Raw genomic sequence first — 27,481 nt, 5'->3', positions numbered from 1 at the left:
ACTGTTGGTGGCTGGTAAAAAGACTCTTACAAGGAAATGGTTATCACAGGAGAGCCCACCTTTAAATACATGGATGGAAATTACAATGGACATTTACAAAATGGAGAAGATAACAGCATCTGTTAATCATAAGCTGGAACAATTTGATTCATACTGGGAAAATGGTTTAACTACATAATGTCTCATAGGCCTGATTTTATTCTCACAAATCAATGAATCTGTTGTTAAAAAAAATCACTCCCTACTTGTACATAGTTCTTTCCTTTTGCTTGTTTTTTTCTTTCCACTCTTTTCTAAAAGTGTATACCTCAGATAAATACTTTGTGGAGATTTGTGATATATATGATTATATGATATATATGTACAATGTCTGAAATACATCTTATGGAAAGGTTTTTTGATGATGAACTTCAATAAAAAAATAAATTACAAAGTGAAAATGAAACTGTCTAGAATTTCCCTACTGCATAGCCCTCTATTTTTGTAAGCTGCATGTATCTATCTGAGTGGCTCTTAAAAGACCTTATTGTATTCGCCTCTACTACTGTCGTGGGTGGTGCATTCCCTGCATCCAGCACACTGTTTTTTAAAAAAAAACTTAACTCTCACATCCTCATTGTATCTACTTCCAAGCTCCTTTAAATTATGCCCCCTCATGTTAGGCACTTCGGCCCTGGGAAAAAGCCTCTGGCTACCCACATGATCAATCCTTTCATCATCTTATACAAGTCTATGAGGTCACCTCTCATCCTCCGTCCCAAGAAAAAAAGACCCAAGTTTGCTCATGTGTTCTCACAAGGCATGCTCTCCAATCTAGGCAACATCCTTTTAAATCTCCTCTGCACTCTATAGTATCCACATCCTTACTGTAGTGTGGTGACCAGAAATTAACACAGTACTCCAAGGATCTGACCAAGGTCTTGTGTAGCTGTATCATTACCTCACGGCTCTTGAACTCAATCCCATGGTTGATGACGGCCAACACACCGTATGCCTTCTTAACAAGACTGAAACTGCGTAGCAACTTTTGAGTGTCCTCTGGTCTTGGACCCTGAGATATCGCTGATCCTCCACACTGTGAAGAATCTTACCATTAGCATGAAATTGTCTTCAAATTTCCCCTACTGTAATGAACAACTATCTGGCACTTCTGCTACTTCTCAGCCCAGTTCTGCATCCTATCATCCCATTGTAACCCCTGACAATCCTACAGACTATCTACAACACCTCCAACTTTTGTGTCATCAGCAAAGTTACTAACCCAGCCTTCTACTACCTCATTCAGGTCATTAATAAAAATCACAAAGAGGAGCGGTCCCAGAACAGATTCCTGTGGACTACCACCGATCACCATCCTCCATGAAGAATCCTTACCATCTACAACCACCCTTTGCCTTCTGTGGGCAATCTTGCATTCACAAAGCAAGGTCTCCTTATCAAGTGCCTTACTGAAATCCATATACACTACATCCACTGCTCTACCTTCATCAATATGATTTGTTACAGCTTCAAAGAATTCACTTAGGCTCATAGGGTATGATCTGCCTACGATAAAGCAATGCTGACTATCCCTGAGCAGAATATGTCTTTCCAAATGCTCATAAATCCTACCTGTCAGGATCTTCTCCAGCAACTTGCCCACCACCGAAGTAAGTCTCACTGGTCTTAAATTCCTGGGTTATCTCTACTCCCTTTCTTGGACAAGGGAACAACATTTGGAACCATCCAATCCTCTGGTACTTCTTCCATCCCTACTGATGATGAAAAGATCATCGTCAGAGGCTCAGCAATCTCCTCCCTCACTTCCCACAGTAGCCTGGGGTATATTTCGTCTGGTCCCGGTGACTTATCTAACTTAATTCTTTTCAATAGCTCCAGCACGTCCTCTTTTTTAATGACTATACACTCAAGCATTTCAGTCCGCAATAAGTCATCCCCACAATTGCCAATGCCTTTTTCACTGGTGAATACTGAAGCAAAGTATTCATTAAGTACCTTTGCTACCACCTTTGGGTCCATGCACGTTTCCACCATTGCACTTGATTGGTCCTATTCTTACACGGCTCATCTTGCTCTTCACGTATTTGTAGAATGCTTTGGGGTTTTTCTTATTCTTGATCGCCAAGGCCTTCTCATGGAATCTTTTGGCTTTCCAGATTTCGTTCTTGAGCTGCTTCCTGGCACTCTTGTAATTTTCTAGCAGTACTGAGTTTCTTGAACCTTTTGTAAGCTTTTCTTGTTTTCTTAACTAGATTTTCTGCATCCTTTTCTGGTCCAGTTCTGGTTGCCTCACCATAGGAAGGATGTGGAAGCATTGGAAAAGGTACAGAGGAGATTTACCAGGATGCTGCCTGGTTTTCGGAGTAAGCATTATGATCAGAGGTTAAGGGAGCTAGGGCTTTACTCTTTGGAGAGAAGGAGGATGAGAGGAGACATGATAGAGGTGTACAAGATATTAAGAGGAATAGATAGAGTGGACAGCCAGCGCCTCTTCCCCAGGGCACCACTGCTCAATACAAGAGAAAGTGGCTTTAAGGTAAGGGGAAGAAAGTTCAATGGGGATATTAGAGGAAGGTTTTTTTACTCAGAGTGGTTGGTGCATGGAATGCACTGCCTGAGTCAGTGATGGAGGCAGATACACTAGTGAAATTTAAGAGACTACTGGACAGGCATATGGAGGAATTTAAGGTGGAGGGTTATATGGGGGGGGGGGCAGGGTTTAAGGGTCGGCACAACATTGTGGGCGGAATGGCCTGTACTGTGCTGTATTGTTCTTTGTTCTTTGTACAGCATTGTTCTTTTACTCTACCATCCTTTCCTTGCCTCAATGGAACATACCTCTGCAGAACGCCAGACAAATATTCTTTGAACAATTGCCTCATTTCTGCCATCTGTTTCCCTGCCATCTCCCAGTTTATGTTCCCAAGTTCCTGCCTCAGTGTCATATTTCCCCCTACCCCAATTAATTGTTTTCCCAATCTGTCTGCTGCTAATCCTCTCCAGCACTATGGTAAAGGATCACCATCTCCAAAATGCTCTCCCACGAGAGATCTGACACCTGACTAGGTTGTTTTCCCAATACCAGATTAAGTATAGCATCTTCTCTAGTTGTATTGTGTCAAGAAGCCTTTCTGAACACACCTAACAAACTCCACCCCATCTAATCCCCTCACTCTAGGGACATGTCAATCGATATTTGGGAAATTAAAATCTCCTCCCAGGACAACCCTGTTAATTATTGCACCTTTCCAGAATCTGACTCCCTACCTGCTCATCGATGTTCCTGTTACTATTGGGGGGGGGGGGGGGGTGGCTCTATAAAAATCAGAGTTATTGCTCCCTTCTTGTTTCTGACTTCCACCCATAATGACTGAATAGACAATCCCTCCATGTCTTCCTACTGTTTTGCAGCCGTGATGCTATCCCTGATCAGCAATGCCACTCCCCACCTCTTTTTCCTCCCTCCCTGTCCCTTTTGAAATGTCTAAAGCCCGACACATTCAGCAGCCATTGCTGCCCCTGAGACATCCAAGTCTCTGTATTGGCCACAATGTCATAGTTCCACATATTGATCCATGCTCTAAGTTCATCTATCATGATACTCCTTGCATTAAAGTAGACACATCCCAAACCAACAGGCTGAGTGCATCTTTGCTCTTATCATCTTCTTATCCTTTCTCACAAACTGTCTCTACTAGTGCGCCATCTGCCCCATCCTCTGCCTGTTCAATTTGGTTCCCACCCCCTACAATTCTAGTTTAAATCCTTCCTAATAGTATGAGTAAACCTCTCTCCAGGATATTGGTTCCCCTCCAGTTCAGGTGTAGCCTGTCCCTCTTGTACAGGTCACTCCTTCACCAGAAAATGTTCTGATCATCCAGGAACTTGAAACCCTGTGCCCTGCACACCTTCTCAGCCACTCTTCATCTTCATTACCATCCTGTTCTAGCTCGTGGCACCAGGAATAATCCAGACAGTACCACCTCGGAAGTCATGCTCCTTAGCCTCTTTCCTAACTCCCTAAAGTTACTGCGCAAGACCTCTACTCTTCTCCTGCCTATGTCATTGGTACGAACATGTACCATTACCTCCAGCTGCTCAACTTCCCCTTCAAGAACATTCAGCAAACGTTCAGGGGTATCCTGGACCTAGCACCTGGGAGGCAACACACTATCCTCCTGTTTCTACCTGTCACAGAATCTCCTATCTGTCCCCCTAACTATCGAGTCTCCTATATCTATTGCTCTGCCTGACTTCACCCTACCCCTCTGAGGCTCAGAGCCGACCACAGTGGTCTGTTGGCCTGGCTGCTGCTGCCTTGCCCAGATTGGTCTTCTCCAAAGGGGTATACCTGTTGCTGAGAGTAATGGCCACAAGGGGACCCTGCACTGACTTCTTTCTCCCTTTACCTGTCTCGGCTTTCACCCATCTACTCCTTGAATTCTGCTGAGTGTGCTCAAAAGTCATATCCTGTCAAATGCTCTGCCTCCCGGATGATCCTAAGTTCATCCAGATCCAGCTCCCAACTCCTTAATGCCGTCTTTCAGGAGCTGGACTTGGCTGCACTTCCCACAGATGTAGTCATTAGTGAGACTATAAGGTTCCATGAGTTCCCCGTCCTACAGGAGGAGCATTCACTGTCCAGTCCCATTTGGATAAGCTGGGCTGCACTGTAAAGGTCATGTTTTTTGCTCCATTTTTCTGTTTACTGTTTTAGAGTACATTTTGGAAAATGTTGAGAGCTGGTTCCATCATTTGTCTACTTTGGCTGTTTGTAGCCAGGCCAGGTTGTTTATTTTTTATTATTATTTACCTTTTTCCAGATCCATTGGTTCAGGTTGCCATTGACAACTCCAGAAACATCTTGTATACTTGCTCTGAGAAGGGAGTCCTGCAGGTAAGGTACTGCGTTATTCACAGTGTTAAATAGAATCAGTCATAGGGAAGTACAACACAGAAAAGGGCACATCTCATCCATGCCGGAACCATTTAAACTGCCTCCTCCCATCAACCTGGACCGAGAGCATAGACCTCCATATCCCTCCTATCCATGAACCTTTCCAAACTTATCTTAAATGTTGAAATCGAGCTCACATGCACCAGTTGTACAGGCATCTTAATCCCCACTCTCATGAACCCCTAAGAGAAGGAGTTTCCCCTCATGTTCTCTTTAAGCCACAGTCTCTGGTTGCGGTCCCTCCCAACCTTGGAAAAGGCCTGCTTGCATTTACCCTATAAATATCCTCATAATTTTGTATACCTCTGTCAAATCTCCACTCAATCTTCTACGTTCTAAAGAATACAGTTGTAACTTACTGAATCTTTACCTATATCTTGGGTCCTCCACACCCGGCAACATCCTTATAATTTTTTTCTCCACTCTTTCAACCTTGTTTACATGTGGGAAAACATCATGAGTTATCCCAGTAACCAAGAAGGGTCAGCTGAATGCCTTGATGGACTGCTGTCCAGTGGCTCTGACACCCATCATGATGAACCTAGAGAGGTTGATCCTGGCTCATCTCTGGCCCCTGATCACATCAGCCCTTGAACCCCTGCAGTTTGCTTCTCAGGAGTGCATTGGAATTGACTATATTCATCTACAGGCTGAACAGAGACTACTCCTATTTGGATAAGTAGGGCTTATTTTTTGATTTTTCAAGTGCCTTCAATACCTTACAGCCCTCACTGCTGGAGGAAAAGCTTCCTTCCATGCAGACTGGCACTTCCATTGTATACTGGATATTGGACTACCTGATTGGAACACCACAGTTTGTGTGGCTTCAGTTCTGTGTGTCAGACTTGGCTACACGCAGCACTGGGGCCCCATAGGGCATTGCATTTGTTCTCTTCACGTATATCCTGTATACCTCGGACCTTTGATAGAACCATGAGCCATGTTATCTGCAGAAATTCTCTGATGACTGAGCACTGGTTGGGTCTATAAAGGGGGGACAGGAGAATGAATACAGGTGCCTGGTGGAGGACCTTGTCAAATGGTGCAAGCTCAATCATCTATTGCTCAACATCAATAAGACAAAGGAGATGGTGATGGACTTTAGGAAGAGTAAGCCTGCACTGCTCCCTGTTACTATTGATGGTGAGGACCTATAGATATCTGGGGGTGCTTTTGGATCATAGACTTGAGTGGAGCACCAACACAGAGGCTGTGCACAAGAAGGGCCAGAGTTGCCTCTACTTCCTGAGGAGACTGTGGTCCTTTGGAATATGCAGGCCTCTCCTTCACATGTTCTACCAGTCAGTTGTCATCAGTACGTTCCTCTATGCGGTGGTGTGCTGGGGCAGTGACATCAACACAGGTGATTCCAGTAGGCTCAAAGTGATTAGAAAGGCTGGCTCTGTTATAGGAGTCAAACTGGACACACTGGAGGCTGTGGTAGAGCAAAGGGCCCTATAGAAAATCCTGGCAATTCTGAACAATGTTCCTCACACTCTGTATGCCTCCTTGGCTAAACAGAGGAGCATTTGTTGTAATAGACCAAGGCAACTGCACTGCTGCAAAGAGTGCTGCTATATGAGGTTGTTCTTACCCTCAGCGATTAGGCTTTATAATGAGTCAACCTATAGCTGAGGGCGAGATAACCCCCTCCTGTTAAGACTTTGAGATAACAGATTTTCTTTATTCTTTCTTACTTCTCTGCTAATATTTGATTACCTGTGTGCTTGTAATGCCACTGTGACACTGTAATTTCCTTTGGGATCAATAAAGTATCTGTCTATTCATTGTTCTTATAGGTAGGTGACCAAAACTGCACATAATACTCCAAATTAAGCCTCACCAAAGTCTTGTACAACTTCAACATCCCATTTTCTCTTGTCAATACATTAATTTGTGAAGGGCAATGTGCCAAAATCTTTCTTTATAACCCTTCTGCCTGTGACACCACTTTCAACGAATTGTGTACTTTTTTACCCAACCATTCACTGTGTAAGACCTGATTGGTCCTGTCCAAGTGTAAAACTTCGCACTTTTCTGCATTAAATTTCATCTGCCATTTTCACCGCATTTTTGCAGTTGATGCAGATCCCTCTGCAGCCTTGATAGTCTTCCTCACTGTCCAGAACACCCCCAATCTTGGTGTCATCAGCAAATTTGCTGATCCAATTAATCACATTGCCATCCAGATCATTGATATAGATGACAACCAATGGAGGACCCAGTATGGATCCCTGCGTTGCTCCACTGGTTACAGGCCTCCTGTCAGAGAGGATGGTTTCCATTCATTGCTTGATTTTTTTTTTCCATCCTTGTGAAAGTATGAGGGAGAGGTAAAGACAGGCCCCATAGGCAAATGAACTTGGATGTATCCTAACAACACTGGGGAGCCACAGTCTAACCATGAAGAGTGGAAAGTATCCCTGTGTGCAAGTTTGACTGATGAGTCTGGTCATCCTTTTGATTGGTATTGATATGTCTGTCTGGTTTTAGGTGTATGACCTAGGGATTGATGGCCAAGGGATGAGCCGAGTGGCTTCCTTATCCCAGAATTCATTAGTTTCTTCAGCAGGTAACATAGCCAGGTGAGTGTGCAACTTGCTTTGATTACTACTCGAAGTGTGAGTGTGGAGCTGTGATTGTCCTGGTTATTGGTATTTAACAAACCTTTCCACATTACTCAATACCTTTCCATGTTATCAACCAATGACACAAAGTTGGATGCCTTGCAAACAAATATCTGAAGGTTGTTTTTTAAGGATCAACATGAAAAGACAAGCACTTATTATCTAAACAGTAATGAAGGATAACTACAGATGCTCGACATCCAAAAACAGATAATACTGGAAACACTCAGTTTTGATATGTTTTTCAAATTGGAAGGGTTAACTGTTTCTCTGTCAGCAACTGCTGCCTTTCCTGGAGGACATTTCCAGCTGCTTTTTTAATACTACGGGATTGGTCTGCAGTTTAAGGGCAATGTTGAAGGAGATCTGCAGAGTTGGGTAGTATTGTGGATGCAGTGCACTTCTGGAGTGCACTGAAGGAAGGCTGCACTGTCAGTGAACTAGAGGTAGTGGTGTGATCGCTCAAGTATAGTGTTCTTTCAAAGAATTTTATATTGGTGGGTCTGCAGAATGATCAATGGAAATCTCACTATTTTGCCCCATTTGCCGCTTGCTGATCATAATGGGATTTGATCCAGGATGTTTGTGTAGATTCCTGAACTAGAGAATGTCAATGTATGATGTTGTTTAATGTGGAAGGCTGGTGCACAGGCATCTACCACACAGTCCTTGACAGATTGAGGTCGAGGTCCAAGTCAAGTCTTTTTTTTTCTTTTTAAATCTTATTAGTTTTAAACAAACATAAATGAAACATGAATACAAAATGTTTGAGAGTACATAATTAATAGTTTAAATAGACATTCAGATGTATAATAAAAATATATAACCTCTCAAACTTGAAACATTAATGAACAAAGTAAAAAAAACCCCAAAAGAGAAAAAAAACAAAAACAAACACTAATCAACATGGGCCATTGAAATATATTAAGTACATATACAGTAGTGCCAATAACTCCGAACCTCCATCCAATTAATTAAGGATAATATAAGTAAGGTTTAGGAAAAGACAATTCAGCTTATGTGAAAATGTTGAATAAAAGGTCACCAAGTTTCTTCAAATTTAACTGAAGGTTCAAAAACCACACTTCTAATTTTTTCTAAACCCAAACAAGAAATAGTTTGAGAAAACCAATGAAGTAGAGTTGGAGGATTAATTTCTTTCCAATTCAATAAAATAGATCTTCTAGCCATTAATGTAACAAATGCAATCATTCGTTGAGATGAAGCGGATATACGATTATTATCCGTCATTAGTAAATCGAAAATTGCAGTAAGAGGATGCGGTTGGAAATTAATATTTAAAACTCTTGAAATAATGCTGAAAATATCTTTCCAATAATTTTGTAAACAAGGACAAGACCAGAACATACGAGTCAATGAAGCAACATCAGAATGACATCACAGGTTGAATTAAGATGAGAATAAAATCGAGCCAGTTTATCCTTAGACATATGAGCTCTATGTACAACCTTAAATTGTATTAGGGCATGTTTATCACAAATAGAGGACGGATTTACCAATAATAAAATTTTTTCCCATTGCTCAGTAGATATAGGACAATGCAACTCTTGCCATTCCTTCTTAATTTTTTCTGATACATTTAACTGTAAATTCATGATCATCTTATAAATGATGGCTACTAAACCCTTTTGATAAGGATTAAGGGCTAAAATTCTATCTGTAATGTCCAATGGACATTCTTTCGAAAAAGACTAATTTATTATACAAAAAATTTCTAACTTGCAAATATCTAAAAAAATGGGTTTTAGGTAAATTATATTTATTAGATAGCTGTTCAAAGGACATAATGTTATCATCCAGAAACAGATCATGTAAGCATGTTATACCTTTTGTTTTCCATAAAAGAAAAGCTTGATCCATAGATGAAGGCTGAAAAAAATAATTAGATATTATAGGACATGATAAAATAAATTTATTCAAACCAAAAAGTTTACGAAATTGAAACCAAATTCGTAATGTATATCTGACTATAGGATTAGTTATCTGTTTATTCAATTTGAATAAAGAGAAAGGAAGTGAAGATCCTAAGATTGAAATCAGTGAAAAATCTTGCACAGATTTACATTCCAAATTTACCCATTGTGGGCAAGTAGCTATAGTCCATTCTTGTGTCCAGAATATTAAATACTGTATATTGACTGCCCAATAGTAAAATCTTAAGTTTGGTAAAGCCAAGCTGCCCTCCTTCTTAGGCTTCTGTAAATATTTTTTACCCAATCTAGGATTTCTGTTCTGCCACAAGTAAGAAGATATTTTAGAGTCAATAGTATCAAAAAAAGTTTTAGGAATAAAAATTGGTAATGCTTGAAATAAATATAAGAATTTAGGTAATATCATCATCTTAATAGCATTAACTCTACCAACCAGTGACAAAGATAGTGGAGACCACCTAATAGCAAGTTGCTTAATTTGATCAATTAAAGGTAAAAAGTTAACCTTAAATAAATCGTTATGTTTTTTTAGTAATTTTAATGTAAGTAAAATAATCTGTAACAATTTTATATGGTAAATGTTTATAAATTGGAACTTGCATATTTAATGGAAATAGTTCACTCTTGTTAAAATTCAATTTATAACCAGAAAAATTACTAAATTGAGCAAGCAAAGACGAAATAGCAGGGATAGATCTTTCAGGATCAGATATATATAACAAATCATCAGCATATAATGATACTTTATACATCCTCTCCCCATGGGTAATACCCAGAATATTAGGTGATTCACGAATAGCTATAGCCAATGGTTCTAAAGCGATGTCAAATAGTAAAGGACTTAAAGGGCAACCTTGCCTTGTACCACGAAATAGCTGGAAAAAAAAGGGGATCTTTGATTATTGGTAAAAACCGAAGCTAAAGGTTTATGGTATATTAATTTAATCCATGATATAAATTTTGAACTAAAATTAAATTGTTGCATTGTAGTAAATAAATATGGCCATTCAACTCTATCAAATGCTTTTTCAGTATCTAAAGAAATAACACATTCTGGTATTTTAGATGAAGTATAAATAATATTAGTTAATTTTCTAATGTTAAAAGATGAATAGCGATTTTTAATAAATCCAGTCTGATCTTCAGAAATAATTCGAGGTAATATATTTTCTAATATAATAGCCAAAATTTTACTGAAATTCTTAAAATCCGTATTTAACAAGGATATAGGCCGATAGGATGCACATTCAGTAGGGTCTTTACCTTTAAGAATTAAAGAAATAGAAGCTTCATAAAAAGATTGTGGTAATTTACCTACACTTAATGCATCTTTAAAAATTTTACAAAGCCAAGGAGAAAGTATAGAAGAAAAAGATTTTAAAAATTCTACGGAAAAAACATCTGGACCAGAAGCTTTACCAGAATTCATTGAAAAAATAGCCTTTTCTATTTCAGACTCTGTAATAGGTGTATCTAAAATTACGTTATCCTCAGTTACTTTTGGAAAATTCAATTTCCTTAAAAATTCATTTATTATAGACGAGTCCTTAGTGAATTCTGATTGATATAAGGAGTTATAAAAATCTTGAAAGACTCTATTTATCTCTTTGTGGTCAATCGTCAGAGTACCATCTTGTTTACGAATCCTAGTAATCTGTCGTTTATCCAAAAGAATTTTCAATTGATTAGTCAGTAATTTACCAGACTTATCTCTATACATATAGAATTGGGTTTTTGATTTAATTAACTGACTTTCAATCGAAGAGGATAATAATAAACTATGTTCCATTTGAAGTTCCACTCTTTCTTTATAAAGTTGTTTACTAGGGGTCATTGACTAAATCTTATCAATTGCTTTGATTTTATCAACTAATGTTAATATTTTAGAATTAGTTAATTTCCTAACTCCAGCAGAGTATGAAATAATCTGTCCACGAATATATGCTTTAAAAGTATCCCACAAAATTCCACTAGAGATCTCTGCTGTAAAATTTGTTGAGAAAAACAAATCAATTTGTTGTTTAATGAAGTTAAGTCTAAATCCTGCAATAAAATAGGATTAAACCTCCAAAATTTAGCATTGATATATGAATCCGTTATTTTAATAGATAACTTCAGAGGTGCATGATCAGATACGGTAATACAGTCATATTTACAATCAATAACATCTGTGAGTAAATGGTGATCAATGAAAAAGTGTAATTATGTAATTACACTTAATTAAACTTGAGTAATTATGATAAACGTGGGAAAAGTATGAAAACTCTTTGTCATTAGGGTGTAGAAAACGCCAAATTTCACAAATAGCTGAATCAATCATTAAAGAGTTAATAAGAGAAGCCGATTTATTCGGAAGAGTTTGGGTGGGCTTGGATCTATCCATCACAGGGTTTAAATAACAGTTAAAATCCCCACCCATTATCAGCCTATATTGATTCAGATTAGGAAAGGATGTAAATAAGTATTTTAAAAAATTCAGGACAATCAGTATTTGGAGCATAAACATTAACTGAAACAACTTTTTGATTAAAAAGTAGACCAGTAATAAGCAAAAATCTACCTTGTGGATCTGAAATTGTTTCATGATGTATAAAAGAAGTTGATGAGTCTATAAAAATAGAAACACCTCTTGCTTTGGCTTGCGAATTTGTGTGATACTGTTGGCCCTTCCAAAACCTAAAAAAATGTTGACTATCCACCTTCCTTACACGAGTCTCCTGCACAAAAATAACATTGGCATTCATTCTATGGAATATTTTGAATATTTTTTTCTGTTTGATCGGATGATTTAAGCCATTAGTATTCCAAGAAACAAAATTAATAATCCTATCCATATTGACAATATTTATTACAGTTAACACAAGTTTAAAAAAAGTGAACTCATGAACCCAGGAAGTGCGTTCAAGGAGAAACCGGAAGTCACGGCACTGCAACCATTTTTGTGGTTTTATATAGGCCCATGAAATAAAACCACACAAAAAGCAAGCAAAAAGAGAAAAAAAGAAATCCCCCTCCCTCCACCCTCGAAACCCCAGGAAAAAAGCCAAAGAGGCAAGCAGGCAATCTAATACTAAAATTACCCCCGTGTCTCAGGACGGCAACTCAGACAAAAAAAATTCAAAGAAATACGAACAACCCATATTATAAGAAAGGGTTAATATAACAAAAGTTAAAATATAAAATTAGTATTATATATATAAAACAAAAAGTTTAAAAAAAATTTAAATTGATAAAACCCATGAATAAATAATACTATATTAGTATTTTAAATGAGAGTTTAAAACTTTCAAACTCATCAAAACGGATATGTCGGGAAGAAGAAACGCCATTTTATTATTATTATTTTTTTAAAAAATCTTAATATTTAAATGTTAAAAATATAAAAAAGCTTATACAAACTTAAAAAAAGGAACCCTAATCAGTTATTTACAAGGTTAATAGATTAATAAAATATAAAATAATAAAATCAGAATAAACAAAAAAAGAGAACATTTACAATATATAAAAAATACATGTCAGCCATACCTAAAAAAACATCATTCTGTAAGAGATCAAAATTTATAGACCAATTATTACATTAGTCAACCCGATAGAGTGTCATTGTTCCAAAAAACTTTGAGCGTCCGCTGGAGATTTAAACAGCCGAACAGTTCTGTCTTCAGAAGTAACTCAGGTGTGCTGGAAATAACAGCGCTTGCTTGTAGCCTTTCTGGTGAAATTTTGACATAACCGGTCTAAAAGCCATTCTTGCCCTTAACTTCAGGGCTATAATCTTCCAAAATACGAAATTTAAATTCTTGAAAGTTAATCATACCCTTTTTCCGAGCCGCCCGAATCAGGTGCTCTTTGGTATGAGGGTAATGGATCCAGAGAATTACATGCCGTGGTTTATCTGAATCAGAATGATAGCGAGAGATACGGTGTGCACGATCGATTATTGGAGGAGAGTCCAGAACTTCTGAACCGAAGACATCCATTAGAAGTTTAGAAACGACAGCGCTCTCAAATTTTTCCGGAATCCCAATTAGCCGAAGATTTTGTCTTCGAGAGCGATTTTCAAGATCAGTAATTTTAGATTTATAACGATCCATCTGTTGAGAAGTCGAAGCTTGCTCTTGTTGCAAAGTTTCGATAATGTTCTTTCTTGCGAGCGGCTTCTTCAAGTACCAAAATACTTGCTTGTTGTTTTTGTAATTCCAGTGTAAGTGTTTGAAGTTCTCCTTCGAATGATTTTAAACGCTCATCAAATGCAAAAAGCTGTTCGGTTATTTTTCTCTCCAGTCCTGCAAACTTTTCTATAAGCTTTACAGTAGTTTCTAAAGTTATCGGTTCTTTCGTCTGTTTCGATTCTTTTGCTTTAGACATTTCAGCGAGTTGAAAATAGATTGAATAGTTAAAAAGAAAAATTCTGTGTGTTTAAACCCCTTTAGAATAAGTATAAAAAGATCATTTAAGGGGTGTTTGTAGGTTAAAAAGACGCAAAAGGTTTGGAGCAAAGCCAAAAGCGGTTTACTCCATAAGTGCCATCTTGAGACCTCAAGTCTATTGTTCTTTTAGCTGTATATATGTATATAACCTATGTAACTGTACAGTGAATATAGAAACAAGACAATGTTTCTCTGAACCAAGGTGTAAGGCACAGTTATACACATAACACAATAATTTATGAAGGTACAGATAAAACCTGCAGATGAATCGTGCATAAATAACAAAACTAAAGTTCATAATTTAAATATTGTAAGGTACAGTTAACCAGTGACACTTTGAAGGTGATGCAGCAGGGTGTTCAAAAGTCTGTATGTAGGCCTCCGTTAGTCAGTGCTGGGTCCATTGTTATTTGCCATTTATATCAATGATCTGGATGATAATGTGGTAAATTGGATCAGCAAATTTGCTGATGATACAAAGATTTGAGATGTAGTGGACAGCGAGGAAGGTTTTCAAAGCTTGCAGAGGGATTTGGACCAGCTGGAAAAATGGGCTGAAAAATGGCAGATGGAGTTTAATACAGACAAGTGTGAGGTATTGATTGCACTTTGGAAGGAAAAATCAAGATAGAACATACAAGATAAATGGTAGGACGCTGAGGAGTGCAGTAGAACAGAGGGATCTGGGAATAGAGATACAAAATTCCCTAAAAGTGGTGCCACAGGTAGATAGCGTCATAAAGAGAACTTTTGATATATTGGCCTTTATAAATCAAAGTATTGAGTATAAGAGTTGGAATGTTATGGTGAGGTTGTGCAAGGCATTGGTGAGGCTGAATTTGGAGTATTGTGTGCAGTTTTGCTCACTGAATTATAGGAAGGATATTAATAATGTTGAAAGAGTGTAGAGAAGGTTTACAAGGATGTTGCCAGGACTTGAGAAACTGAGTTGAAGAGAAAGGTTGAATAAGTTAGGACTTTATTCCCTGGAGCATAGAAGAATGGGGGGAGATTTGATAGAGGTATATAAAATTATGATGAGTATAGATAGAGTGAATGCAAGCAGGCTTTTTCCACTGAGGCTAGGGAAGAAAAAAACCCAGAGGACATGGGTTAAGGGTGAAGGGGGAAAAGTTTAAAGGGAACACTGGGGGGGGGCTTCTTCACAGAGTGGTGGGAATGTGGAATGAACTGCCAGATGAAGTGGTCAATGTGGAATCACTTAACATTTAAGAAAAACTTGAACAGGTACATGGATGAGAGGTGTATGGAGGGATATAGTCCAGGTACAGGTCACTGGGACTAGGCAGAAAAGTGGTTAAACACAGCCATGAAGGGCCAAAAGGCCTGTTTCTGTGCTGTAATGTTCTATGGTAATATAGTGTTCATGGTAAGACTCTTGGCAGTGTGGAGGATTAGAGGGATCTTGGGAGTCTGAGTCCATAGGACACTCAAAACTACTGTGCAGGTCAACTCTGTGGTTGAGAAGGTATACATGGTGCATTGGCCTTCATCAATTGTGGGATTGAGTTTAGGAGCTGAGAGGTAATGTTGCAACTATATAGGACCCTGCTGAGGTCCCACTTGGAGTACTGTGCTCAGTTCTGGTCACCTCACGACAGGAAGGATGTGGAAACCATAGAAAGGGTGCAGAGGAGATTTACAAGGATGTTGCCTGGATTGGGGAAATATACCTTATGAGAATAGGTTGAATGAACTCGGCCTTTTTTCCTCAGAGAGATGGAAGATGAGAGGTGGGTGAGATTGTATTTGAGTATCTCATCAAATGATTGATATAGATCGTGAGGAGTTTAGTCTCAGCATAAACAACTGGACTTTCACTGGTCATAAATTTCTGAACTGAATTAGTTTTATTTAAGCTTACACTCTTTTTTAACGATTAGCCAATGCTCAGTTATTAGTATATCATCCTCAATTATGGATGCTCTGAAATTGTTTTATATTTTTGGGACTCCCAGTACGGCACAGATACAGCCAGCAGCAAAATTAGTAAGGGCTCCTAGATGGTCTTGTTTCCCCCTAAATAAGAAACGTTTATTTAAATTGAAAAGTGGATCTTGTAGAATGAAAGGGGGAAACAAAAGAAAGACAGGAGGAAAACTGCACCAAAACCTGAAGACAAGTGATAAAATATTGACTGATGGTGAGGACACTGACGTCAGCTGAACACGATATGGAGGCTGTTCATGCGAACATCAGTGCTGAATTACAGGCACTTCATTTGGACATGAAAAAAGAACTGAGTGATACCTTTGGTTTTCTTAAAGAAACTGGTGGATTTCAGAGAAGAAATTAACCAGAAGTTGGATGATATTGTTGGTGATTTATAAGAAATAATGGGCAGAGTTGAGGATATGGAGCAAAGGGCAATAGAAGTGGATGAATGGAAGGCTGAGGCCGGGGAGGTTCTTTCCCGCACATTGGAACTTCAGGAGATCATTCAAGTTTGACAAACGAACCTGGAGGTGCGTTCATGCAGGAATAATGTGTCCATGGAATTTCCGAGGGGGCAGAGGGAGACAACATACAGGAATTTCTGGAAAAATTTGTTAAAACTGAGTTGTTTCTTTCCGATGACGCCCTCGGCATGCAATGCTGCCATTGATCTATTGGATCCAAACCACCACAAGGTTCCAACCCAAGGTCCGTGGTCAAAGAGTTGGTGCTTCGCTCTGCTTAGAAAGAATGAGAGATTTATTATGATGCGAAAATAGTTTTTTGACAAAGACTACCCAACTGAAATACTTATGAAAATAAAGGCTTACTACACCGTCAGAAAAATGCTTAATGAAAAGGGGCTCCAGTTCCAGACTCTACCCAGAGAAACTGTGTTTTCTGGCACTGGACAAGTCATTTACGCATCGGAGGCAATGGAAGACCTGAAGAACAGGAGATTTTTCACGGTCTGCCCCGGAATCTTGGCCCCCTACAGAAGGCACGGCCACGGCGAAAATGAGGAGGTTTTCCTGTGAGACAGCGGGTGCAAAATCCCGTCGGGACCGAGAAACACGTCTGAAACGCATCCAGGACAAGCTAAAGGAATTTCAACGCAACAATGGTACAGCATGAGCGCTCTCAAAAGTATAGTGGCAAAATATCCTTCAGCTAGGTCAGTAAAATTACATGTACTCTAACACCAAACTATAAGTGACTTTTATTAAGAACTTTAAAATAGAACATAAATGATTTTTTCCTCTGTAAGCTCTTGTTACTGTAACTGACCACAAACCTGGGAGCTGATGTATGATTTTGTTCTTTTTTGCGCACTGTCCTGATTTCAATTTTTCAGATGCATCAACCTGCAATAGGAGGGGGCCCTTTGGGTTTAAGGGCTTTCCCCTGACTTAGAAGTTTAGTTTAAACTTCAAAGATGAAAGTCATAGATGTTGTATGTGTTTATATGTTAAATGTTAGCTTGTTGTACATACAGAAATTCATTTGTTTAGGTCATCTAGGGATATCTAACTATTTATATAAACCGTTTTTTTATTGGTGTGGAATGCCATATCTAGAAATAGAGTAATCACCCTTAATGTGAATGGGTTACATAACCTAATCAAAAGGAGTAAGGCTTTAGCTTAAAATGAAGAGAGAAAATTAAGATATTGTGGTGACCCACTTCCTAGCGTACTCGAACCGGCTCACAAATAGCCAGCGCGCTGGCACAAAGGCCATTTCCAAAAATGCGCCAGGTCTGCTTCACTGACAAAGGGAAAAGCCTATTCGAGATTGTGAGTACGTGCCCCCTGCAGCATCCGTGCCTAGGGAGGGCGGGATCAGGGAGGCTTTAAAGCAAGGCTGTGAAGTTCGAATAAAATCTTCTTTAACTGCAGTTTACCGACTCCGTGTTGTTATTTTAGTGCTGCGTGTAGCACACCGCTACAATTGGTGACCCCGACGGTCCAAACGATTTTTGGACCGGAGATGACCGACGCCGCATCTGTTCATGCGGTTTCGTTGAAACTGCCAAGCTTCTGGATGCTGCGACCTCACCTGTGGTTCCAGTAAGCAGAAGCCCAATTCCATGTTTGGCAGATAACCTCAGAGGACACACGTTACTATTACGTGGTGAGCTCTCTCGACCAGGACACAGCGGCTCAGTTTGAGTAGTTCGTACAGTCTCCCCAGCGGACGGCAAGTACACAGAATTCAAAGCCCTGCTCATAAGGACTTTCGGACTCTCACGGCGCGAGCGGGCTGCCCGTATACTGCACCTGGATGGCTTGGGAGACAGACCTCCATCGGCTTTAATGAATGAGATGTTGTCTCTGGCCGGCGGACACAAACCCTGCTTCATGTTTGAGCAGGCATTCCTGGAGCAGCTGCCCGAAGACATACGCCTGCTGCTGTCCGACGCGGATTTCAGCGACCCCCGGAAGGTGGCTGCCCGGGCGGACTTGCTGTGGACCGCCAAGAAGCTGAGTGGGGCATCCGTCGCACAGATCACCAGGCCATGCTCCCAGCAGCAAACCAGACCAGGCCCGGCCACAGAGCCCGCTAACCCCAGAGGCAGGGGTGAGGACCAAATGGAACAATGGTATTTCTACCACCAGCAGTGGGGCACAGCAGCCCGCCGCTGTAGCCCGCCCTGCAAGTTCTCGGGAAACGCCAGGGCCAGCCGCTGCTGATGGTTATGGCGGCTGGTCATCGGGATAGCCTCCTGTATGTGTGGGCAAGAGGTCGGGACGCTGTTTTTTGGTCGACACCAGTGCTGAGATCAGCGTCTTACCTCCGATGAGTTACGACACCCGCAACGGCACCAGGTTCCCCCCGAGGTCCGTGAACGGCAGCACGGTAAGGACCTATGACACCCGTACGGTGCAGCTACACTTCGGCTCCAGCCGGTTCACGTGGGACTTCACACTGGCCGCTGTAGCCTAACCGCTTCTGGGTGCGGATTTTTTGCGTGCTCACAGCCTGCTGGTCGACCTGCCGAGGCAGAGACTGGTCCACATCGAGAACTTTCAGACGTTCTCCCTGGGAGAAGCCCAGTTGCTTGCCCCACACCTCGACTCCATCACGCTGTACGACAACGACTTCTCCAGAGTCCTGTTGGATCCCATTGGTTCTGGCACCGCAGTTCACGGCAGCCATGCCCCGACACGGCGTACAGCACCACATCCCGACCCAGGGACCACCCTTCCACGCCTGTGCTCGGCGGCCTCCCCCGGACAAGCTCCGACTGGCGAAGGAGGAGTTCAAGAGGATGGAGGAATTGGGGATCATCCAGCGGTCCGACAGCCCATGGGCCTCCCCCTGCACATGGTGCCCAAAGCGCCAGGGGGCTGGAGACCATGTGGCGACTACCGCAGGCTGAACAAGGCTACCACACCGGACCACTACCCTGTGCCGCACATTCAGGACTTTGCAGCAAACCTGCACGGCGCACGGATCTTCTCCAAGGTAGATCTCGTCCGGGGATACCATCAAATCCCGATGCATCTGGACGGCGTCCCCAAAACGGCTCTCATCACCCCGTTTGGCCTTTTCGAGTTCCTCTGCATGCCGTTCGGCCTGAAGAATGCTGGACAGACGTTCCAGCGGTTAATGGACGCAGTGGGATGCGACCTGGACTTCGCTTTCATCTATTTGGATGACATCCTCATAGCCAGCAACAGTCATCAGGAGCATCTGTCCCACCTCCGTCAACTCTACGCCCGACTGAGTGAATACGGTCTAACAATCAACCAGGCCAAATGCCAGTTCGGGCTTGACACCATCGACTTCCTGGGCCACAGGATTACTAAAGACAGGGCCTCTACCTCTGCCCGCTAAGGTAGATGCGGTCCGCCATTTCCCCCGACCCACCACAATCAAAGGCCTTCAGGAATTCGTAGGTATGGTCAATTTCTACCACCACTTCCTCCCTTCAGCTGCCCAAATCATGCGTCCCCTGTTCGCCCTGCTGTCGGGTCCGGGCAAGGACATTACCTGGGATGAGGAGTCTGCCGCTGCTTTCATTAAACAAAAGAATCCTTGGCAAACACCGCGATGATAGTGCACCCTAGAATGGACGTCCGTACCGCCCTTACAGTGGACGCATCTAACACGGCAGTCAGTGGGGTACTGGAGCAACTCATCACGGGTTGCTGGCAACCCCTGGCATTTTTCAGCAAACACCTGTGGCCACCCAAGCTCAAATACAGTGCTTTCAACTGGGAACTGTTGGCGCTATACCTGGCAATCTGTCATTTCAGGTACTTCTTAGAAGGCAGGCCCTTCACCGCGTTCATGGACCTCAAGCCGCTTACCTTTACGTTCACGAAGGTGTCCGATCCCTGGTCGTCCCACCAGCAGCGCCATCTGTCCTACATCTCTGAATACACGACGGATGTCCGGCACGTCTTGGGTAAGGACAATGTCGTGGCAGATGTGCTCTCTCGCCCTAACATTCATGCCCTTTCCCAAGGGGTAGACTGAGGCGCTGGCAGAGGCGCAGCAGGCAGATGAGGAGATCCCAAGTTACAGAACCGCAGTCTCCGGTTTGCAGCTCCAGGACCTCCCCATAGGCCCAGGTGCGAGGACCCTACTCTGTGACGTCGCCACCGGCCAGCCCCGTCCCGTCGTCCCGGCACCTTGGCAGCGATGCGTTTTCGACTCCATTCATAACTTAGCACACCCCTCCATCAGGACAACCGTCCGGATGGTCTCCAGCAGGTTCGTTTGGCACGGACTCCGCAAGCAGGTCAGTGAATGGGCCAGAACGTGCATGCACTGCCAGACGGCCAAGGTGCAGCGGCACACCAAAGCCCTGCCGCAGCAGTTCCACCCCACCCACCGGTGTCTTGACCACATTCATGCAGATATCGTGGGGCCCCTGCCAGTGTTGCGAGGAGCGTGGCACCTCCTAACTATCATGGACTGGTTCACAAGATGGCCAGAGGCGGTCCCGCTCACCGACACCACCTCCGAATCTTGCGCCCGGGCACTGATCGCCACCTGGGTGTCCCCAGGTACCGGCCCACATTACCTCCGACAGAAGTGCCCAGTTCACCTCCAGCCTGTGGTCAGCTATGGCCAACCTTTTGGGGATACAGCTGCACCACACCACTGCCTACCACCCACAGTCGAATGGCCTGGTGGAGCGTTTCTATCGTCACCTAAATTCGGCTCTCATGGCCCGCCTGAGAGGAGCTAACTAGGTGGACGAGCTTCCCTGGGTCCTACTCGGCATCCGCACAGCGCCCAAAGACGATCTGCACGCCTCGTCGGCCGAGTTGGTGTATGGCGCAGCCCTGGTCTTCCCCGGAGAGTTCATACCAGCCCCCAGGGGGCAAGAGGAAGAACCCACAGCAGTCCTGGGCAGACTGCGCGAGAGGCTCGGTGACCTGGCCCCCATACCCACTTCGCAGCATGGGTAGAACCCGACCTGCGTACCCCAAGACCTGCAGAACTGTAAGTTTGTGTTTATACGAAAGGGCAGGCATCAGCCACCGCTGCAACTGCCTGACGAGGGGCCGTTTACAGTGCTCAGGAACAACGGGTCCACGTTCGTGCTGGACGTTGGGGGAGAGAGAGGTGGTTTTCACAGTGGACCGGCTCAAACCGGCCCATGTGGACTTGGCACAACCGGTCGAGTTTCCGGCACCGTGGCGCAGAGGCCGACCTCCCAAACAAGGTCCGGCCCAGACTGTGGACATTGGGGGGTGTATTGCCGGTTCTGGGGTGGGGGGGTTATGTGGCGACCCACTTCCTAGCGCACTCGAACCGGCTCACAAAGGCCAGTCCCAAAAGGGTGCCAGGTCTGCTTCACCAACAAAGGGAAAAGCCTGCACGGGATTGTGAGTACATGCCCCCTACAGCATCCGCGCCCGGGGAGGGCGGGATCAGGGAGGCTTTAAAGCAAGGCTGTGAAGTTAGAATAAAATCTTCTTTAACTGCAATTTACCGACTCCGTGTCGTTATTTTAGCACTACGTGTAGCACACCGCTACAATATAATTTTTTTGGCAAGAAACTCACCTTTCAAAGATTGAACACGAGAAGTTACGCAAAATGGGATTTAAAAATTGTTATTACATGCACGAAATGAACCAACCGCGAATCGCCAAAAGCCAGAAGTGCTCTTCCAGCACTTGTTCAGGCATGTACAGACTTTTTTTTCTTGTCATTATTCCCTAAACAATGTAGGTATAACAACTATTTTACATAGCATTTACATTGTATTAGGTATTATAAGTAATCTGGAGACGATTTAAAGTATATGGGAGGATGTGTGTTGCTTATTGTGGATCGGGATTGAAAAAAATCAGAGGTTCTTTAAGTAAGTCAGAACAGGTACATCCAGTATTATTTAGCGTCAGTTAGTCAAACGTTTGTCTTAGTATATAGTATATTTTACCCTTCTATGCACATAAAACACTTAAGAACGTATGTTTCAGCGCCAGGCTTGGGAATGGCGCTGTTCGATCCAGTGACAGACCGCTCCCGAGTGTGCTCTCTACTATGCTGGGTTGATGTGAAGGATCAAAAACTCAAAACCCCAAGATCCAATAATTAATCCACTGTGTTGCTTAGTAATAATTGTAGCTTTCATCGGGGCAGAACCCTTCTCACTTTATCCTTTAAAATTGTTCCAATCATTGACCGATGTAGACTAATGCTTTTCCAATGGCCGATGGTGTTTCACCTCTTTCTGATCGCTTTATTATTTCCACTTTATTTTCAATAGTGATCGTGATTGTTTTTGTGAACAGAAACACTGCGGATTTAGAGTCTGCTGCTAGGTTCTAATGTCCACCACACTGAGACAGGTTAAATAAGGGAATTGAGCATCCGCGAATTTTGGTATCCGCGAGGGGTCCCAGAGCCAATCCCTCGCAGTTAAGGAGGGCTGACTATACTCTTCTTTTGAGAGGAGAAACACAAGGGGAGTTGCAATATTAATCTCAAATAAAGTAAGTTTCCGGGTTTCCTCCCAGATTACAGACAAAGAAGGGCGTTATTTGCTGGTGAAGCGTTTTATTAATTATAAAGTTACTCTATTGAATGTTTACAGACCACCAGGGAATGCTAAGCAGCTGATTAAGAAGGTTTTTAATATGATAGCTATGGAAACAGCTGTTGTGGTAATATGTTGGGGGGGACTGGAATATTCAATTACATCCTTCCCTGGACTCCTCAAATAGAACAAAAAAGATAAATCTGGAAACATTACATGTCAAGAAACTGCTCAAAGAAATAGGCATGATAGATGTATAGAGAGAGTTACATTCACTTGACAGAAGGTTCACCTTTTTTTCTCACCCCCTACTTGAGAATAGATTTTTTTTTAATGTTTAGTTTAGATAGACACAGGATTAGAAAATGCGATACAAGGTTAAGACACATCTGACCACACGGGGTTTACTTAACATTACATTTAGACAACAAACCCAGAGATACCATATGGAGACTTAGGGGATCATTCAAAAGACTGGCATTATGTCTAAAATACCTAAAGAAAGCGTTTGAAGATTATATGATATATAATGATAATATAACCACAAAATATATAACCATATAATAATTACAGCATCGAAACAGGCCATCTCGGCCCTTCTAGTCTGTGCCAAACGCTTACTCTCACCTAGACCCACCGACCTGCACTCAGCCCATAACCCTCCGTTCCTTTCCTGTCCATATACCTATCCAATTTTTTTTTTTAAATTACAATATCGAACTTGCCTCTACCACTTCTACTGGAAGCTTGTTCCACACAGCTAGTCTGAGTAAAGAAGTTCCCCCTCATGTTACCGTTAAACATTTAACTCTCAACTCATGTCCTCTTGTTTGAATCTCCCCTACTCTTGATGGAAAAAGCTTATACACGTCAATTCTGTCTATCCCCCTCATAACTTTAAATATCTCTATCAAGTCCTCCCTGAACCTTCTACGCTCCAAAGAATAAAGACTTAACTTGTTCAACCTTTCTCTGTAAATTGTGCTGAAACCCAGGTAACATTCTAGTAAATCTCCTCTGTATTCTCTCTATTTTGTTGGCATCTTTCCTGTAATTTGGTGACCAGAACTGTACATAATACTCCAAATCTGGTCTCACCCATGCCTTGTACAATTTTAACATTACATCCCAACTCCTATACTCAATGCTCTGATTTATAAAGGCCAGCATACCAAAAGCTTTGTTCACCATCCTATCCACATGAGATTCCACCTTCAGGGAACTATGCACCATTATTCCTAGATCACTCTGTTCTACTACATTCCTCAATGCCCTACCATTTACCATGTATGGCCTATTTTAATTGGTTCTACCAAAATGTAGCACCTCACATTTATCAACATTAAACTCCATCTGCCATCTTTCAGCCCGCTTTCTAACTGGCCTAAATCTCTCTGCAAGCTCTGAAAACCTACTTCATTATCCACAACGCCACCTATCTTAGTATCATCTGCATACTTACTAATCCAATTTACCACCCCATCATCCAGATCATTAATGTATATGACAAACAACATTGGACCCAGTACAGATCCCTGAGGCACACCACTGAGACCTCCAACCTGACAAACAGTTATCCACCACTACTCTCTGGCATCTCCCATCCAACCACTATTGAATCCATTTTACTACTTCAATATTAATACCTAACCTTCTGTGTGGAACCTTGTCAAAGGCCTTACTGAAGTCCATATAGACAACATCCACTGCTTACCCTTATCAACTTTCCTCGTAACCTCTTCAAAAAATTCAATGATTTGTCAAACATGACCTTCCACGCACAAATCCATGTTGACTGTTCCTAATCAGACCCTGTCTATCCAGATAATTATATATACCATCTCTAAGAATACTTTCCATTAATTTACCCACCACTGACGTTAAACTGACAAGCCGATAATTGCTAGGTTTACACTTAGAACCTTTTTAAACAATGGAACCACATGAGCAATATGCCAGTCCTCCGGCACCATCCCCGTTTTTAATGACGTTTGAAATGTTTCTGTCAGAGCCCCTGCTATTTCTACACCAACTTCCCTTTAGGTTCTAGGGAAGATTCTGTCAGGACCCGGAAACTTGTCCATTTTAAAATTGTTTAAAAACTCTAGTACTTCCTCCTCTTTAATCATCATAGTTTCCATAATTACCCTACTTGTTTCCCTTACCTTACACAATTCAATATCCTTCTCCTTAGTGAATACCAAAGAAAAGAAATTGTTCAAGATCTCCCCCATCTTTTTTGGCTTCACACATAGCTGTCCACTCTGATTCTGTAAGGGACCAATTTTATTCCTCTCTCCTTTTGCTATTAATATAACTGTAGAAACCCTTTGTATTTATTTTCACCTTACTTGCCAAAGCAACCTCATCTTCTTTTAGCTTTTCTAATTTCCTTCTTAAGATTTTTTTTGCATTCTTTATATTCCTTGAGCACCTCATTGTAGATCTCTCTTTTTCTGAACCAAGTTTCCAATATCCCTTGAAAGCCATGGCTCTCTCAAACCTTTAAACTTTCCTTTCAACCGAACAGGAACATAAAGATTCTGTGCCCTCAAAGTTTCACCTTTAAATGACCTCAATTTCTCTATTATATCCTTCCCATAAAACAAGTTGTCCCAATCCACTCCTTCTAAATCCTTTCTCATCTCCTCAAAATTAGGCTTTCTCCAATCAAAAATCTCAACCCTGGGTCCAGTCCCATCCTTCTCCATAATTACTGGCCTACTTGCCTACTCTTCAATTAGATGTTCCTTTCTCCTCTCCCATTTCTGTAACCATGTGCTTATATTTTTACTGATTTTTTTTTGTCAATTTCAGGACCATAGATCGGGCAGTGTTCAAACCAATTGTGCACATTGCCGTGATTGAGAGCTCAGAGTCTGTGGATTGCCACCTGTTGGCTGTGACACATGCAGGTGAGAATTTGAAGCGTTGGTGAACTAAGGGCTGAAGCTAAGTTGTAACATCATAGAATTGTACTGTGTGGAAACAGATCTTCCAGCTCGGCATCCATGCTGCCAATCTATCCCAGTAAACCTCTTCTATCCATGGTGCTATCTGTCCAGTGAGTGATTATAATCACAAGCCTTGGTGGAAGGTTTGGAGGTCCGGAGATGCCTTGCCATCAAGATCCCCCTCTCTGCCTCATTAATATAGTACAAAGAAAAGCTTATGAAGCAATACATTTGGCACCAGCTTGACTGCAGGAGCGTCTGTAAGGATGTTCGATGACATCCAGCCACCATAGGGCTGTATTCCAGATTTGTTGCCTGGGTTTAATCCTGTAGCCTTCATCTCTTCTGTTACTGCCCACCAGACAGTGGGGCTATTTACCCATATCTGGGGATCTGTTTCACAAGCACCAGGGTGTGTCCACATGCCAGTGGGCCTGTGTGCTCTGTGTGCAGGGGCCAGACCTCCTCCCCATCCACTGTACTTCAACCTGAGCCTGAAACAATTCAGTTTCTGTGTGGCACTAGCAAGGAGGTACTACAAGAAGTTTGATGTTGGAGAGGGTAGATACTGGCAGGGGGAGGCTTATACATTCAACTCTCTTTTTCGTGAGACTACTAGCCAGTGGTGGAAGCTGAAAGTGAGAGCGACATGCACTACCAACTACTCCACCTCACTAGATGTGTCATAACCATTTTTAGAACAAAATGGACCTGTCTAGATATGTATCAAATGTTTTAAGTACATAGCATAATTATGTAATTATGTGATGAGCTTCACAAAGATGGTTCCAGGAATGAAAGGGCTATCATATGAGGAATGTTTGATGGCTGTGCGCCTCTAGTTGCTGAAATTCAGAAGGATGAGGGGGGATCTCACTGAAACCTTTCAAATGTGGAAAGGATGTTTTCCATGGTTGGAGAGTCTAGGACAGGGGTCGGCAACGTTTACCACTGAAAGAGCCAATATGGACCCATTTCCCACAGAAAAGAAACACTGGGAGCCACAAAACCCGTTTGACATTTAAAACGAAATAACACTGCATACAACGGTTTTTTTTTGCCTTTATGCTATGTATAAACAAACTATAATGTGTTGCATTTATGAAATTGATGAACTCCTGCAGAGAAAACGAAATTACATTTCTGCATGCAACAAAAACATTTTGAACTCCAAAAAAAAGACGTTGGGTTGAAGGTTACTCCATAGTTAGCTTACCTTGGATCGAAGAATTAAAAGAAAGCGCGCACTGGCGGGTGTCAGGCATTGGCAGTGGTGTTGTATATTAATAGCGATAAAAAACACGTTGTAGCGGTGTGCTACACGCAGCGCTAAAATAAAGACACTGCAGTCAAAAGTAACTTTATTCGAACTAAACAGCCTTGCTTTAAAGCCTCCCTCAACCCGTCTCCGTGGGCGCGGATGCTCCAAAAGACACGTACTCACAAACCCCCGTAGGCTATCTCCCTTAGCCGGAACGGTGGCTAATTGTGAGCCGGTTCAGATGTGCCAGGAAATGGGGTCTCCACAACGTTTTTAGATTGTACAAGATCACCATAATCTTCAAATTTTGAATTACATTTCAAAAACTAACAAACCATGGGG

The 27,481-nt window shown here is 42.0% G+C and overlaps 1 protein-coding gene across 2 annotated transcripts in view; it reads left to right on the top strand.

Moving 5' to 3' along the window:
• The window catches only part of nup155 (nucleoporin 155), a 283,923-nt gene that overhangs the window by 79,986 nt on the left and 176,456 nt on the right, over positions 1-27,481 (top strand). For both annotated transcript variants that reach the window (XM_059974027.1, XM_059974028.1), the window contains exons 8-10: positions 4,824-4,897; positions 7,451-7,542; positions 25,742-25,839. In XM_059974027.1, the coding sequence (XP_059830010.1) occupies positions 4,824-4,897; positions 7,451-7,542; positions 25,742-25,839 (264 nt within the window). The remainder of the gene's footprint in view (positions 1-4,823; positions 4,898-7,450; positions 7,543-25,741; positions 25,840-27,481) is intronic.

Source organism: Hypanus sabinus, chromosome 7, assembly GCF_030144855.1.
Source record: "Hypanus sabinus isolate sHypSab1 chromosome 7, sHypSab1.hap1, whole genome shotgun sequence".
NCBI lineage: Eukaryota > Metazoa > Chordata > Chondrichthyes > Myliobatiformes > Dasyatidae > Hypanus > Hypanus sabinus.
This window is presented reverse-complemented; position numbering and strand designations above follow the sequence as displayed.